Here is a 16,342-nt window from a genome sequence, read left to right on the forward strand (position 1 = left end):
ACTACTTCATCCGACCTAGTTACAGAATATAAAACATGCACAGAGTCATTAATATGCAAACGGTTCTTTCCTAACATCTATGTTAAAGCTAAAATAACGCAAAATGTTACAAGTTTACAAGGATAACAGTGATGGTTAAAAACAGCGACCAAAGGGCGTCTGGGGGGCTCAGCTGGTTAAGCATCTGACTCTGGATTTCGGCTCAGGTCATGGTCTACAGGTTTGTGAGATCAAGCCCCATGTCGGGCTCTGTGAGGACAGCGTGGAGCCTGCTTGGGATTCTCTCTCTCTTTCTCTCTCTCTCTGTACCTCCCCCCCAAATTAAATAAAACTCAAAATAAAAACTCAAAAAAAACCCAGCAACCCAAACCAAGGCATTTGAAATATCCTTGGGTTATTTACGACAAGAGGGACAGACCAAAATACCGAAGTTAAACCAGCAGACGCACCCCTTGCGCTGGTAACACAGACATTCGCAGGCAATATACTCATCACGGCACACGCTCTGGTTCTGTCCGCGACAGTCTCCAAAAACCGCTCAGGGGAAGTCAAATTCTCACTCGATTACTAACCATACTAGCAGAGGGCTCAGCTCGCAGCCATAATTAACATCTGGAAGCCTACTGTGCGGACAGACTCTGAGTACAGGCTCCCCTCACGTTCTTCCCCAACCAAACTGCCCAGATTCCATTTTTGGCCACTGAAAGGCGGAGACGAAAGGAACTAATATCACTGCGGGGACTCTCCGTGCTCCCTTTTCACGTGACACGTACGCAGCGCTCTGAAACAAGCGACCTCAAGGCCAGGCTCTTCTCGGTGATTCAGCAAATAACTGACACGCCACGCTTCACCAGCGGGCTGAGTGCTGAATCGGAATGACCTGGACTTTCTGGAAACGGTTTCCCCACGGCGCCACGGTCCTTGAGTGCTCACAGCAGATCAATAGCGTGGGAGTTATCAATGAGCTCCACTACGGAGCCCTGAAAACCCCACAGGAATCCGAGGCACACGGCCCCGCGGGAACGTTCATATTTTAAAAGGAGTGTGTGACTCGGGTCCCTGGGCCACAGCTTTAGGAAAAGGAAGGGCAACTATCCGTTGAGGCCGCCCCATTCATGGAGGGCTGCCGGGACGTCCAGAGTAGTGGCTGGGGGCCGGGTTTCAGCGTCTCGGCCTCCCCACCCTGACTCAATGCCGGAAGAAGTCTCTGGACCCACGAGAGAGGCCGGGCAACGGCGTGGGGGTGGGAGCAGAGGAAGGCTTTGCAAAGTAGCTGCCAGGGGCCGGGTTACAGGTAGGGCTTCCTCTCCTTCGGGTACACAGGCACCAGGGAGTGAGGCGCCATGGGATTCGGAACCCTAACGCACACGGCCCCCCAAAGCTACGGCCTGACACACGGCACCCAGGGGAGCATGTTCGAACGGCCCCTCGCCCGGGCACCCAGGCCAGTGACGTCCCTGCAGCGATCGGCAGGCAACTGCAGTCCACGGGCGAGGACCCCCTTCCGACGCACAGCCACAAGGCCACAAGAGGCCTAATGCCGTGTCCTGCGCCCACGTCACCCGCCCCACCTCGTGTCCTCGCGTGGGCACAAGAAAGGGGAGCGCAGCGCGATGAAAGACTCCCATAGAGAGGCCACGTCCACGTGACTTTCACACTCGGACACCGTTCTAACTGCGCTGCTTCGTTAGGAGTTCGTGCTCCTCGTGTCTCCCCGAGCCGAGTTCACGCCTGAACCTCGATCGCAGGGACACGTGCACACGGTCGGGGGCCTGGGGCACCCGCTGTGCCTGCCCGCGCCCTCCAGCGGACAAAGCGGACCAGCGTGACACTGAAACATCTCTGTCCTTCTCTGCGTCCACACCGGCCTGGCCAGGCTGGCCCTCTACATCTCGGGAGAGCAGGGAAGGAAGCAGTTACTTGAATGTTCTTTCTGATCTGAGGGTCTGGCCTTCTGCGAAGTCTGAATGCTTGGTCGTCACGGCTCTAACCACCGTACTAATGAGCGCAGACAATAACAGCCCATCGTGGTGCCCTTGCCACGCGGAAGGCACTGTGCCGGAGCACCCGACCCAGGTCACTGGGGTCTCACTATCACGGTCCCCATGGCCTCTACGGCTACAAGCAGGCTCGTGCTGCTTAGGCACTTGCCTGAGGCCAAGCACGGACTCCAAACTCAGGTCTGCTGGACTCCAAGCCTGGGCCCTTGACCATAAAGGCATCAGAGAGCGCAGACTCGCCAGAACATTCCTCTCCAGGTCACCCTTGAAACGCCCTTGCTAAGAGCCAGGAATCAGCACAGCTGTAGGTCACCTAAACGAACGCATCAGTCATGAAGTCACTTCAAGCTGGGGCCCCTAACAGGGGAGGCACACAAGCCACACTGGCCCACGCTCGCCCGTGTGTGTCCCTCGCCTCCTTCCCCCACGCCCGCCCACTCTCCTGCCCGGGGCTTGCTCAGCGCCCAGTCCACGCCACTGGCCACTTGTCCCCAGCGGCCCAGGGGTGGCCATCAGCTGCAGGGCAGGAGGGAGGGGGGCCACCTTCCCACCGCCTGTCACATGCCGTGGGAGGCCATGCGCGTGGTCAAGGAAAGGCGATGAGGTCACTGCCTGACTGACGTGCGTTAAACGAACCAGGGGCTACTCCTCAAGGCCTGTGCCGCTGTCGTGAGCGCTGTGGAGGCCAGGGCTGCGTGGAGACCGGGACTCACAGCCCGGCCACCGGGAGGGGCGGACCTTGGCCGGCAGAGCCCCAGCCCCCCACCCCCCTCTCGGAACAGGAAGCCCAGGCGTGTGGGCGCCTTGTTCAAGGAGCCAGGGCGGACGGGAAGGACAGCTGGGATGAGGTCGAGTCTCCGCAGCTCAAACGGGTCTGCGCCTCTCTAACTTTGGTAAATTAAATCTCGTGGACAAACCAGGGAGCCTGCGGTGTAAAGCAGCGGCGAGAGAGAAAGAAGTCACCCGAACAGCTGGGTGGTGACGTCCTCAGAGGGTCTGTGCCGAGACTCTGGGTCCCTGGGCATCGGGCTGCGGCGTCAGCGGGGGTTTCTGGCCTCAGCGCCCTGCGAGCAGGGGGCACCGGGAAGGGGTGCGCTGCGGCAGGACCCCCGCCCGCGCTGGGCCCCGACACCGACCTGCGTGGGGCGTGGGGCGTGGGGCGTGGGGAGGGCAGGTCCCGCTCCGGAGGCGAGCCGGCGGGGGCAGGCGGCGAGCTCAGGCCTGCGCTGGTTTTCAGTTTATTTTTGTTGATTTTGAGGGCGACGGAGAGCAAGCAGGGGAGGGGCACAGAGAGGGGCAGGGAATCCCAAGCGGGCTCTGCGCTGAAGGGCAGAGCCTGACGCGGGGGCTCGATCCACGAACCGGGGGCTCCTGACCCGAGCTGAAACCTAGTCAGATGCTCAACCGACTGAGCCCCAGGCGCCCCGGGCTGCACTGTAAGCGGCCTCGGGGTGGTGTTCTGCAAGTGAGCTCTACACACAGAAAATAAGCAAAAAGCCCTCTTCCCGGGGTTGGACACCGCGCCCCCGCCCCCGCCCCCGCCCCCGCGCCCCGGCCACGCCTCCCTCCCCTGGCCCCGCCCCAGCCCCGCCCCCAGCCTCCCGGCCCCGCCTCCCAGGGCGCCTGCGCACAGACGACGCTCACGCGCGAGGACCGCGGGGCTGACGCCCACGCACACGCAATCCCGCGGTCGCGCCGCCCGCGCCGGGACCCCCGGGCGACAGCGAGGCCCGAGGCAGCGCCTGGACGGCGCTCCTGAGTGGCGCACACGAGGGCCCCGAGTCCCGCCGTGCCCGCCAGACGCGCAGGGGTGCGGGCGGCGTGAAGAGGCGGGCGAGGAGCGGTGCGCTTGCAGGGCGGGGTCGGGAGGCGCCGTGCCAACCCCAAAACACGCTTTTCACCGCGTCTTTGGGGGGGGTCTTCCCGGGGGGCGGCCCCACGCGCCGCCTTGAACTGCGAGCCAGGATCTGCTCCCCTTCTTTCACCCCGCGCCCAGTCAGGCCGCGCTGGAAACCTGGGCGCCCCCCGAGCGGCACCCGAAGGCCCCTCCGGGGAAGCTGACGAACGGGGACGCCCGGGTCCCTAACTCCCACGGCCCCGGCGAAGGCCTGCTCCCGGGAGACCCCTCCCCACAGTGCAGACCGCAGACCCCCGTCACGCCCCACGCGCGGGGCTCTCGAAGGGTGCGCCACGCGCGGGCACCCACTACGGCCACCACTTCCTAATTACGCGTCTCATGAGCCAGACGCACAAGTCATAAAACACCAACACGGGGATAGTATTCAAACTGCCTCAGGTCATGACCTCGCGGTTTGTGGGTTCGAGCCCGGCGTCGGGCTCTGTGCCGACGGCTCAGCGCCTGGAGCTGCTTCGGATTCTGAGTCTCCCTCTCTCTCTGCCCCTCCCCCACCTGTGCTCTGTCGCGCGCTCTCTCTCTCTCTTAAAAATAAATTAAATCATTAAAAAATTGTTTTAATGCCTCTAAAATCTATCCCGCCTTTCACAAAAAGGAAAAAGAAGAAAGCAAGCATTTAGGGTTAGGGATACTCAAGGGGCAGTACCCTACCCACCTGGGTCAGGCTCAAGTGCATATCAACACGTGTGATTCATGGTTAATGGTTTGCTGGCAAAGGAATTGAATGAGTGGGTGAAACGTTATCCTTCATCATTTGCCTTCTGCACGTAGGCACCGAGCGTCTTTCATCTCTCTCTGTCTGCATTTGCTTCCTCTGACGGTCAGTGTCTGTCACCCACTGCCTCACTCCGCACGGCCTCTGCATCGGCGGAAGGGACATTCCGACAACTTCTGCGGACAGTGGCAAACGCGGATGGGGAGCTCACGCATAGCTGCCCCGGTGCTGTTTGTCCAGATGAAGATGCTTCGGCCAAAGCGCCCCCCGCTGCCCCACACCTCAGTGTCTGGGTCATTTGCTGGTTTGGGTTCATACTTGCAGACCAGCTTGCCTCACCCCTTCTTGAATCCCGGTCCCACTTCTGCAGTCTACAGCGCTGGCGTCGCGAGGACCCCCCTCACCCCGGATGTGTGCAGGGGGCTCAGCCCGCCTCCTCCCGCCTGAGCCGCCGGTGCCTCTTCCTGTACAGAGGAGTCCCTTCACCAGCTCCGCTACACACGGCCTCCCAAGAAGGCCACCCCGGCTTCCAGTGTCCTTTCTAGTTCACAGCACAAACGTCACCCACGTCCTGACCTTCAGGCTGTCTGTCACGCTCAGGTTCTCACTTGCAGAGAAGCCTCCTCCCTGTTCCCACACCAGCTGCCGGGGGGCTAGACATTCAGGAGTCCCCTCCCCAGAGTTCCTGTGTTGAAATCTACCCCCAAAGTGACGGTATCAGGAGGCGGGGCCTCCGGAAGGTGGTCATGATGGTAGAGCCCTCTGGTGAGCTTAGTGCCCGAGAAGGCACCCCTGTCCCTTGTGCGGTGTGAACACACAATAGGCCAGCAGTCTACACCAGGAAGAGGGGCCTCACCGGACCCCGACCCCGCTGGCGCCCTGGTCTCAGGCTTCCAGCCTCTAAAACCAGAGGAACACACCAGGAGGACCTCAGGCCACCCAGGCTGTGGTGTCTCCTCGCAGCAGCCCGCCGGGGCCAGGGCACCACGCCGGGGCCAGGGCACCACGCGACTTCCTGCTGTGTCCACACCCTTCCCAGACCCTTCAAACCTACTTCTCCACACCTTTGCTAGCCAGGTGTCAAATGCTTAAAAAAATCACCTGCTGGCCCAACAGCAATGAGCACCCTGCTCGCCTTCAAGTTTCCTCCCTCCAGAAGCCTTTGCCCCGGACCACTTGCCAGCCGCACACCCCTCACACGGATCGCTAACCTCGCCCAGGCACGTGCCCACCGCAGGCACACTCGGTGACGTCTCCAGGGGAGTCCCCTGCCCAGCACCAGGCGGCCCGTGACAGTGGGCACAGGGGATGGACCCAGGGACCGCTCCACACAGACACTGGCCGTCCCAAGGACATCGCGTCACAGGTACGGAGTGTGTGTACGTCGTACACCCCCCACGGCTATAGCCTTGCACGTGAAAACTGTGGAGGGGAAACAGGACCCAACTCTCCTTCCTAAGGGTCCAACCTGCAAAAAACTGCATTTATATCACTTATTTATTTAAGGGGCACCCGTATGTGCAATTCATTAAACAAATACAAATAATTTTTTGTTTATTTTTGAGAGAGACAGAGCACGAGCGGGAGAGGGGCAGAGAGGGAGACACAGAATCTGAAGCAGCTCCAGGCTCTGAGCTGTCAGCAGAGCCCGACGTGGGGCTCGAACTCATGAACAGTGACATCATGACCTGAGCTGCAGTCGGATGCTTAACTGACTGAGTCAACAGGCGCCCCATTAAACAAATATTTAACGTGTACTATTATTTCAATGCACTGTGGGGCGTAAGGAAGACACGGAGGCCCTGCCCTCAAGAGACTTTCAGTTTAGTGGGAACACAGTCAAGTAACAGGACGTGGGGGAAAGTGTGGTAAGCGCAGGGCTGAGCGCCAGCAACACAAAGACTCCCGGAATCCCATCAGGGCGCGGCCGGACGGAGTGCTCCCGGCACAGGAAAAGGGCACACGGGAGCGGCCGGAGGTGAGCCTGAGGGCGGAGGAAGGAGGCCAGCACTGGGCCAGGTGCTCAGGGAAGCGAGCAGGGACGCACACACCTGACTCGGAGCCCTACGGTCCAGCCGCGGGCACCCACCCGGGGCCTGGACAGAGATCACGCAGGACACGGCACGCTCGCCCCTTCAGGATCTTGAGCAGAGTGGTGGGCCAGGAGGTCAGAAAAGAGATCCCCAAAGACACGGGGGCAGAAGGTGGCAACGGCTGGGGTGACCCAGCCACGGAGCGGGTCCCTGTGGGGGAAGGCGCTCCTGCCGCGGCCATGACCCGAACAGAGCCGCAAGTGGGCACAGAACAGGGCACGCTGGCGGCGAGGTCGGGGCAGAAGAACCACAGAGGACGGGGGCCGCTGGCGACAGGCGGTTAAGGGACAACAGCTTCAAAGTCGGGCGATTCCTACGTTGTCAGAGTGAGACACAGACACGGCCCCTTGAGAAACCTGATAAATAGGACGACGCCACGACGTGGGAAGAGCGCTAAACCAGCAGCCGAGAGACCACCGCGGGCCCCTGTCCGATGATCGTCCCCGGCCTCTGTCAGACAAGGCAGGCGCACAAGACCAACGTCCACAAGTTAGGAGATTAATTCAGGAGCTGGAAACCCGCATGCTTTTCCTTGTGTGTTTTTTTTTTTTTAACATGAAATAAAATGGAATCTATTACACCAAGTACATTACCCACAGAAATGGGTGTCTGTGAAGCACCTGCTTTAGACACAAACGTATACAGGCAGATCCCGACGAACCTGCATGTGCGCGATCGATCTAAGGTCTAGTATTTGTTACTGTGGGGCCACTGTGGAAAGGGCACGGAAAGCACAGGGCAAGATGATCTGTAAGTTTCTTCAACCTCTAAGATGCTTATCGGAGCCTTTAAATTCTAACCCCTTTTAGGGGTGCCTGGGTGGCTCAGTCCAGTAAGCGTCCATCTCTTGTTTTCGGTTCAGGTCATGATCTCAGGGCTGTGAGATCAAGCCACACATCGTGCTCTGTGCTGACAGTGCGGAGCCTGCTTGGGATCCTCTCTCCCTCTCTTTCTGTCCCTCCTCGGCTCTCTCTCTTTCTCTATAAATAAACATTAAAAAAATAAATTCTAACCCATTTTGTAGCTGTGTGAATCAATCTAGACATGAGTTGTGATATAAAATAAATAAATCATGGGCATAATTTAGACACATCATCAGATAATCCAAAACTGCCTCGAAATGTTTGTCTAAAAACAGTGCCTTTAATTAAACTAAATGTGACCAAAGTCTCCAGGAAATAACTGCTCAGTGTTGTAACCGAGCCACACTCTATACTCAGGGCAAAGGCCCGGTCCTGAACCTGGCAGGCTTCAGTTCTAATGTGGTTCTGCACACGTTCGAACAATGGTTCCTAACATCTTGATACTCGAGGTAGGATTTTAATGTTTCATTTTTTTTTAAAGATTTAATGCCAACCGCTGCTTGATACCTTTACCTACAGCACACTGTAGCAATGTACTGACTGTGTGGACGCAGAGATTTGAAACCCTTTACTGGAACAGCTAGGTGGCTTTTAACCACTCCCGAATCCTGACTCAGTGTATCTACATGTGATACATTCTCACCCACCCAAATCATTTTCGAAAAACAATCAGCCAAATGAAGTCCTTGGTTGGAAACCTCTAGGGGAACACAAAGAAGCAATGGACGTTAAATCTGAAATATTTCTCTGTTGGACAAGCTACTTTCGCAGAAGGGCGAAGGGTAATTTATAAGCAGAGGCAGGGAACAGGAGAGGAGGCGATCTGCATAAGCCAAGCAAACACATTTTAGATAAAGATACGTGAGTCCCCATTGCGTAAGGGCACCGGCTGCCCGAGCCCTGGGGACTCTCCAGGGGGAGAAGCCAGGTGTCACTACAGACAGGGTCCCCGGTATTTTCATCATCATGGCTCTGGGGCGGCTGGGCAAAGTCACAGACACCAAAACTGGAGCACACCCGGCGTGTGACCGCCGCCTTCCAGACACGTGGCCGCGCAGAAGTTTCCTGAGTGCTGCCTAAGCAGGGAACCGGGTCCCCAGTTCGGACCTTGCTCATCAAAGGCCCTGTGTCCTACGTGCTCTCCAGTCCTTATGCTAAGTCAAGGTCAAGCGGCTCCCAAACCCAGCACATGAGGTTCAAACCCATCGTGGGCTTGTTCCTGCGGAGGCGGGAGGCCCCAGGCCACCAGCTAAGCTCCTGCCACAGGCGCCGGCCGCCCCCCACCGGGGCCAGCTCCACGCCCTCCGGCCACGTCGGGGCTGCCCACACGTGGCCCTCGGAGCACGTGACGGCGGGAAGAGTCTTCGGAAGGCCTCGCTTCCCCAGACCGGGTCCGGAGACCCCTGCGCCGTGTCCAAGGTCACTTCAGCGTGAGGACCTTCGGTCCCCGGCAGCCGGCTCGCACAAACTCGGCGCGACCCCAGTTGTTGCTGCCCGGCCCTGCGGCACCCCAGGGCCGCCGCGGGCGGTGACCGGGGCCGCGAGGGCCCGGCGGAGGCACCCAGGCGCCCCTGAGCAGGCGAACCCCGCGCCCCGCGTCCGCGCTCACCGGACGCCCGAGCGGGGTTTGGGGAGCTGAAGGCCGGCGCGGGCGCGGACCCCGGGGAGGGGGGTGGGCTCCGCCCCCCGCCGCCCCCCCGCAGGGGACCCCCCGCCGCCCCCGCCCCCCCCCCCCGGCCGCGGGCTCACCGGGTGCGCAGCGCCTGCCACGCGGCGTCGATGTCGGCGTAGAGGTTCTTCTCGGAGGGCTTGCCCGAGCTGACGCCGTAGCCCGAGTAGTCGTAGGAGAAGATGTTGCAGTTGATGCGCGAGCCCAGGCCGATGTAGAAGCTGCACATCTGGCCCAGGTCCACGGCGTTGCCGTGCGAGAAGAGCAGCGTGTAGCGGCTGGAGGGCGCGCAGCGCACGAACATGCAGCCCAGCCGGTTGTCGCGGGCCGTGCGCGAGAAGAAGACCTCGACGGCGTCCAGCTCGCGCTGCGAGTACTGCCAGTCGGCGCGCTCGCTCAGGTGCAGGCTGCAGGCGCCCGGCCCCGCGCCCGGGCCGTCCTCGGGCGGCGGCGGCGCGGGCTGCGCCCCGGCGGCCTGCGCGGCGGCGGCGGCGGCGGCGGCCGGGGCGGCGGCGGCCGGGGCGGGCGCGCCGGGGCCGCGCTGCTCGGGCGCCAGCACCGTGTAGGTGGGCTCGGGCGGCAGGAAGGCCAGCTTGGCGGCGATGCGGCTCGGGCAGGGCGGGCAGCAGAACAGCCAGCACAGCTCGCCCAGCGAGAAGCCGTTCATCCTGGGGCCGGGCTCGGGCATCGGGGCGGCCGGGAGCCCGGCGGCGGCGGCCGGGCGGGCGCGGAGGGCGGGCGAGGGCGGCCCGGCGGGCGCGGAGGGCGGCGGCGGGGGCGGGCGGGGGGCGGGGCCGCCCGGCGGGCGCGGCGCTCGCAGCCGGGGCGGGTCAGCGGCGGCCCCGCGGCCGGGGCGAGGGGCGGGCGGCCGCGGCCCGCGCGCTGCACACAAAGCCGGCGGCGGCGGCGGCCATGGCTCCAGCGCGCCGCCCCCGCCGCCGCCGCCACTTCCGGGTTACCGCGCGCCGGCGCCCCCACCCCCCGCGGCGGGGCTGGGCGCGGGGCCGGGCACCTGGGCGGGGCTCCCCGCGACCCCTCCCAGCGCGGGCGCGGGCACCTGCCGGGCCCGGGGACGCGCGCGCCCTCGCCCGAGACGCCCGGCTGCGGGGTCTGCGCGCGGGCAGCTGGGGGGAGCTCACGTGGGGAGCCCGGAGGGGGCGCGGGCACCTGCCGGGCCCGGGGACGCGCGCGCCCTTCCCGGAGACGCCCCTGTTCCGGCCGATCCCACGTGGGGAGGCCCGAGGGGGCGCGGGCACCTGCCGGGCCTGCGGAGAGCGCTCGCCCGTCCCCGGGACGCCCCTGCTCCGGGGTCTCCACCCGGACCCCTGGGCGGATCCCCCGAAGCGACCGTGCAGGGGGCGCGGGCACCCTCCCCTCCCCCTCCCCCTACTCCAAATCCAGGTTGGGCCGCGGCTGCAGGTTCTTGGGAATCTGCTGAAAAGGATGGTAACGCGTGGACGAGAACGGCCTGTCCCTCACCTCGCGGCCCTTGGTGTCTGTGCTGAACCCGCGGCTTCTCTCAGATCGCAGCACCGCGAGGGGCCCCGCTGTTGAGGGACACAGGCGGGGTCGGCGCTGCCTCTGCACACGCAGCCGCCGCGATGCCCCCTTCCCGGGGGCATGACCGGCCGTTAGGAGTCGGGGCGGCTCGGCGCCCAGCGTGGACCCTGCCGGTGCTCATTTCTGGTCCCGCGCGGGGATTCTCAGGTGTGCGCCACGCGGCTGGCTCCTCGCGCCTTGTCTGGAGAAGTCCAAGGGCCCCAGGTGGCCAAGTGGCCCTACCCATGCAAGATTGCTTGTAATGACTTAAATCCAGGGCCATCTTGGAGTTCTTCGCCTTTAAGTGATTTTTTTTCCCCCAAATAGAACTCTCGGTGCCCGAAACCAGGCATGCCCTGATGCCAAATTCACAGAGCCTTCTCGTCTTCCTTGTCCCTCCTGGTCAGGCAGCCGAGCTCCCTTTCAGGAACGAACAGGAGGTCCCCTCCCTGGCCTGCCCGCAGGGCGCAGGGCGGCGAGGGGCTGGGAGCTGGCACCAAGGCCCCCAGGCCTGTTGTTTAACTGACGGATGTCTTTAGTCGTGGCTTTTACAGGAGTATTTTTGAGCACCTTCATCTGCATGAGTTGGCCAATTCAAATTGCAAAGACCTTCAGGACCTGTTTATAAGACCGTTCCTTTTTCTTTCTTTAAATAAATATCTTCTTTTTAATGCTGATTTATTTTGAGAGAGAGAGAGTGAGTGAAGGGCGGGGGGAGAGAATCTCAAGCGGACTCCGAGCCATCAGCGCAGATCCCCATTTGGGGCTTGAACTCACCAACTGTGAGATCATAACCTAAGCTGAAATCAGGAGTCAGTCGTTTAACCAGTGGAGCCAGTCAGCCTCCCCAAAGACTATTTCTTCACTAAAATAATTTTAGATGTTTTGGAACCATCCAGAAACTTAGAGAAAACCTGCTTGGCAAAGCCTACAATCAAAATATTTTCATGGACTCTTTTTAAATTATTCACACCAGGTGAAGTTTTACCTAAAACCAGGTTTTTAACTTCACCGGATTGGATTCCCGTCTTTAAAAGGTTTATGACGCGGTACACTTCTGGATACTTTGCTTGGATACACACTTTGTACCTTGTATTCAGTTCTGGTGAATATTTATGTGATGTTTTCATGCTCACAGCACCCAAGATTTTTTGTGTGCAGCAGTTATGCAAAGATGAGTGACAGCTCCTTCTCCGGAGTGCCTTACATATAATCTAATTAGAGCCTCAGGAGAAAATTCACAAGTTTTTCACGTGTCTTTAAAGAAAGGAAAAAACCAGACCTACTCCCCATGAATAAGAGAGCCCTCTCTCCACGGCGGGGCTTGCAGGGAGCTCAGGCAGTCGCCGCGTCTAACTCAGAATAGGGAGAGAACTTTGAGGACGGAGGTGGAAACGGCTGGCACGCCCTGTGGTCTTTCTCAAATACCTTGGGTCCCCTCCGTTTGGGCAGTTCACAGAAGGGCGCTGGGACGGGAGTCGGAGTGTCCGTCCTCTGCGAGGCTGATGGAGACGACAGGCTCTGTGTCTCATGGCCTGTAGCCAATTCACGTTGTCAGGAAAATTTATTCGTACGCCGCCTTGCCCCACAAAGGACCTGTGGCGGGTCCTGCAGTATAATACAAGTCCATAAAGCAGTAAATAAATAAAAACTTGGCTTTTAGAAGAGATGGGGAGGTGGGCTGAAGGGGCAGCCAGTCCCCCCAGGAAGCTGAGCTGTCTCAGGTTTGTGTGAGTGTTAGATGGAGGCCCCAAAGTTGCATGTGCCATGGGGCAGAGCGACCAAACCTTTTCCGCCCCGCACGACCTATGATCATGGTGAAATTTGTCCAGTAACAGCGCACCCACAGCGGTCCGTGTGCCTTGGCATATTGATTGGAGAACGCTAACAGGCAACCCAGAAGCATGAATGTGCCCTATAAAATGCAAAGGCCAGAGATTGCCAGCTGTTCGTTTTGACCTTAAAGAATTTCCCTGTGACTCCTCACCATCTCATGGAGGAAGGTCTAACTTTGAACTTGGGTCAGCAAACATATTTACGAGGTACTTACCATGAGTCAGTCATTGGGCTGATCTGGGGAATGCAAAGGTGGCCAAGACACAGCCCCCTGCCTTCCAGAAGCTCCAATACGGGACGCCTGGGTGGCTCGGGCAGTTAAGTGTCTGACTTTGGCTCAGGTCATTATCTCACAGTTCGTGAGTTCAAGCCCCACACTGGGCTCTGTGCTGACAGCTTGGAGCCTGGAACCTGCTTTGGATTCTGTGTCTCCCTCTCTCCCTGCCCCTCCTCCACTCATACTCTCTGTCTCTCTCAAAAAATAAACATTAAAAAATAATAAAAATATAAAATATTTTTAAAAATGAGGCTCCAAGTGTGGCCTGCAGGTGCAACCAACTGCTTCGTGCTGAGCTGGCATAAACAACACCCCAAGTCACGTGACAACATCCCAAGTAGCCCAGTGCACTGGTCTCTATTATTTAATCGGCCGCTTACACGCCAAACTTTCCTTCCATATTAACCTGCCTGATGCCGGGCTCCTCGAGGTCTAATTCAGTTTGTAAAAGTAAAACTATCAACAGTATAGAGAAGAATGACCACATTTAATTGACCATAGAGAAGGATATTTGTGCTTTAAAAAGGAATCTGGTTGTTTAAATGGACGGTAAGAGAGATTTCTAAACTACATTGCCCTGTTTTGCAATTTCTTTTTTTTTTTATAAATTTGTTTTTTAATGTTTATTTATTGATTTAAAAAATTTTTTAATGTTTTATTTATTTCTGAGAGAGAGATAGCATGAGCAGGGGAGGGTCAGAGAGAGAGAGATACAGAATCCGAAACAGGCTCCAGGCTCTGAGTTGTCAGCACAGAGCCCGACGCGGGGCTCGAACCCATGAATCACCATTATGATTGGAGCCAAAGTCAGAGAGGCCCATCCACCTTGAGCCACCCAGATGCCCCAAGAGGGACCAGTTTTGTCTTTATTTTCCAATTCAGAAATGCATTGTTCCAAATTCACAAATGCAGCAAGTATAAGTGACATGGAAATAATTATGGGTTTTTTTTATTTTTTATTCATTTCTGAGAGAGAGAGAAAGAGAGAGAGAGAGACAGTGTGAGCAGGGGAGGGGCAGAGAGAGAGGGAGACATAGAATCTGAAACAGGCTCCAGGCTCTGAGCTGTCAGCACAGAGCCAGACGCGGGGCTCGAACCCACGAACTGTGAGATCAAGACCTGAGCCAAAATCAGATGCTTAACCGACTGAACCACCCAGGCGCCCCATTGCATTTCTTTTACTTTAGGGGTGGGTGCCCTGTGAAGGCAACGAGGGGGTTTATTGTGGGCACCACTGTTTCCCCTCCTTGCCCCATGCCTGGCGGAGAGAAAACACCCAGGAAACGTTATGCGATGGGTGAGTTGAAGGCTGAGCGAGCGAGCTGATGAGCGCCAGGACACAAGGCCGTTTCCCCGGCTCGGGCAGGACTGTCAGAGGACGGGCTTCGAGGGAGATGCGGGGACCCGTAGCCAAGGGCAGCATCACAGAGTAGCCTCCGCGTGTCCTCTGGCTGGGATGCTGGCCCCCCCTCCCGCGCCTCCCCTGCTGTGACCGTGGCCGTGTGACCGGGTTCTGGGTCTGTAAGTGGGGAACTCGGGCGGGGAGGCTGAGCGGAGCCAGCAAGGCGGCCTTGCCCTCTCCCTTCCTTCCTGCTTGGGCTGCGGGGTGACCGGAGCCAGGGCAGCCCCCTTGCAGCCGTGAGAGTGACTGTCGTGGCCGAAGACGGTGGACAAGACAGATGAGGATCTAGATGCTTCCTGGCCGTGGCGAACGGCTGTGCAGCCCACCTTTGTCTGGGCTTCCTGGGGGGCGAGAAGAAGAAACCACTTTATCGCCGTCGTTGGGTATTCTGTCACCCAAACCCTAATGCAGCGATTAGGAATCCACTTCAGAAATTGAAAGCCAAAGAGCTTACCTTGTTCTCACCTGCTTTCTCAACAAGGACAGAGGGTTGATGGATGGTGACACGGTTATGCCTGGATCCTGCTTGTTTCCTAGAGAAAAATATCAAAGTATGACCAAAGGTGGGATCGATTTTTGAGGAGATATCCATTCAACTAACACATCTGAATTGTGAATAAAAATAAATAAAAGCTTATCGTTTGGGGAAAAAACAGCATGAATGACACTTTGAGGCTGTTCTGGGGAACCCGCACCAGGTTCATCAGGGGAAGCGGCGGCTCAGCCAAGAGCTTTTGGAGGCAAACTATCTTTTCCCAGAATCCTTTGCAGCCTGGGGGGTCCTTCTCCCAAGTCTTGTAAATGAGGTCGCTGGGACCCAGCTGTGGGGGACACTCAGGGACCCACAAAGTGCCGAGAATGCTTCGCGGGAGACGAAGATTGAAAGAAAGAAAACACCAGTCACCCACAGATGCGTGTTTTCACAGTTCCATCCGCTGCAAGGATGAGTGTGTCGGTATCAGCCCCCCCCGCCCCCCCAGCCTGTCTGCAGACTGCGGACCGGAGGCCCAGCATCCCTGAGATGGATCGCAGCCTGGTCACCGTGAGGCGGGAGCTTGTCCACGGCTTCCCCCGTGTGATCAGCCCTGACTCCTGCCTCCTCCCACATTACAGCAGCTCAAAACACATTTGCCGATTGATTGGAATTCAGTTGCTGGTAATTTCTAATCACTTTTTTAAATGTGCAGAGATGTAATGGACTACGTTAAATAAGTAGTGTTTCAAAAAAATAGTTTTTGTTTATTCTTGAGAGAGAGAGAGCTGGGGAGGGGCAGAGAGAGAGAGAGAGACAGAATCTGAAGTGGCTCCAGGCTCTGAGCTGTCAGCACAGAGCCCGACGCAGGGCTCGAACCCACAAACAGTGAGATCATGACCTGAACCAAAGTCAGATTCTTAACGAACTGAGCCACTGAGGCGCCCCAACAATTTCTATTTTTTAATCTTCCGAGTTTTGAAGAACTAGGCAAAAAATATTTGCTATAAGTTCATTAAAAAAAACACCCGAATGGGGACAAGGGACAAAATACATGGACAAGCATTTTATTTATTTTAAAAAAAATTTTAATGTTTATTTATTTTTGAGAGACACACACAGAGAGAGAGAGAGAGAGAGAGAGAGAGATGGGAACAGAGGATCAAGAAAGCAGGCTCTGTGCTAACTTGCAAACCATGAAATTGTGACCTGAGAGGAAGTCAGACGCTTAACCCACTGAGCCCCCCATGCAACCCCCAGACATTTTATTAAAGTGGCCAATAAGTACTATATGAAAAAAGGATTAGACTCATTTGTTTTAAGAAAGCAATTTTTGACATTGTATTTTTACATTACATTTACAATAAAAATGTATTTTTACTCTTCTTTAATTGATCCAAAAGAATTTTTAAAGGATTGAAGACTTCTACTACCCTGTCAGACACAATGTGGAAAAGACTCTGATCTACTACACCCTGGTGGGGCTGCTCATGGGCATGCCTTTCTAGAAGGAAACTTGACAGATAAAAGACTTAAAAGCATTCCACATCTGCCATCAAGT

The 16,342-nt window shown here is 57.7% G+C and overlaps 1 protein-coding gene across 1 annotated transcript in view; it reads right to left on the reverse strand.

Moving 5' to 3' along the window:
- The window catches only part of ABHD17C (abhydrolase domain containing 17C, depalmitoylase), a 43,721-nt gene extending 33,718 nt beyond the window's left edge, over nt 1-10,003 (reverse strand). Inside the window, exon 1 of the mRNA XM_039217253.1 lies at nt 9,336-10,003. Within this exon, the coding sequence (XP_039073184.1) occupies nt 9,336-9,943 (608 nt within the window). The 5' untranslated portion in view covers nt 9,944-10,003. The remainder of the gene's footprint in view (nt 1-9,335) is intronic.
- Nucleotides 10,004-16,342: the final 6,339 nt, after the last annotated feature.

The sequence above is a fragment of the Hyaena hyaena genome, unplaced genomic scaffold (genome assembly GCF_003009895.1).
Source record: "Hyaena hyaena isolate Hyena2069 unplaced genomic scaffold, ASM300989v1 scaffold_13, whole genome shotgun sequence".
In the NCBI taxonomy this organism is placed as follows: Eukaryota; Metazoa; Chordata; class Mammalia; order Carnivora; family Hyaenidae; genus Hyaena; species Hyaena hyaena.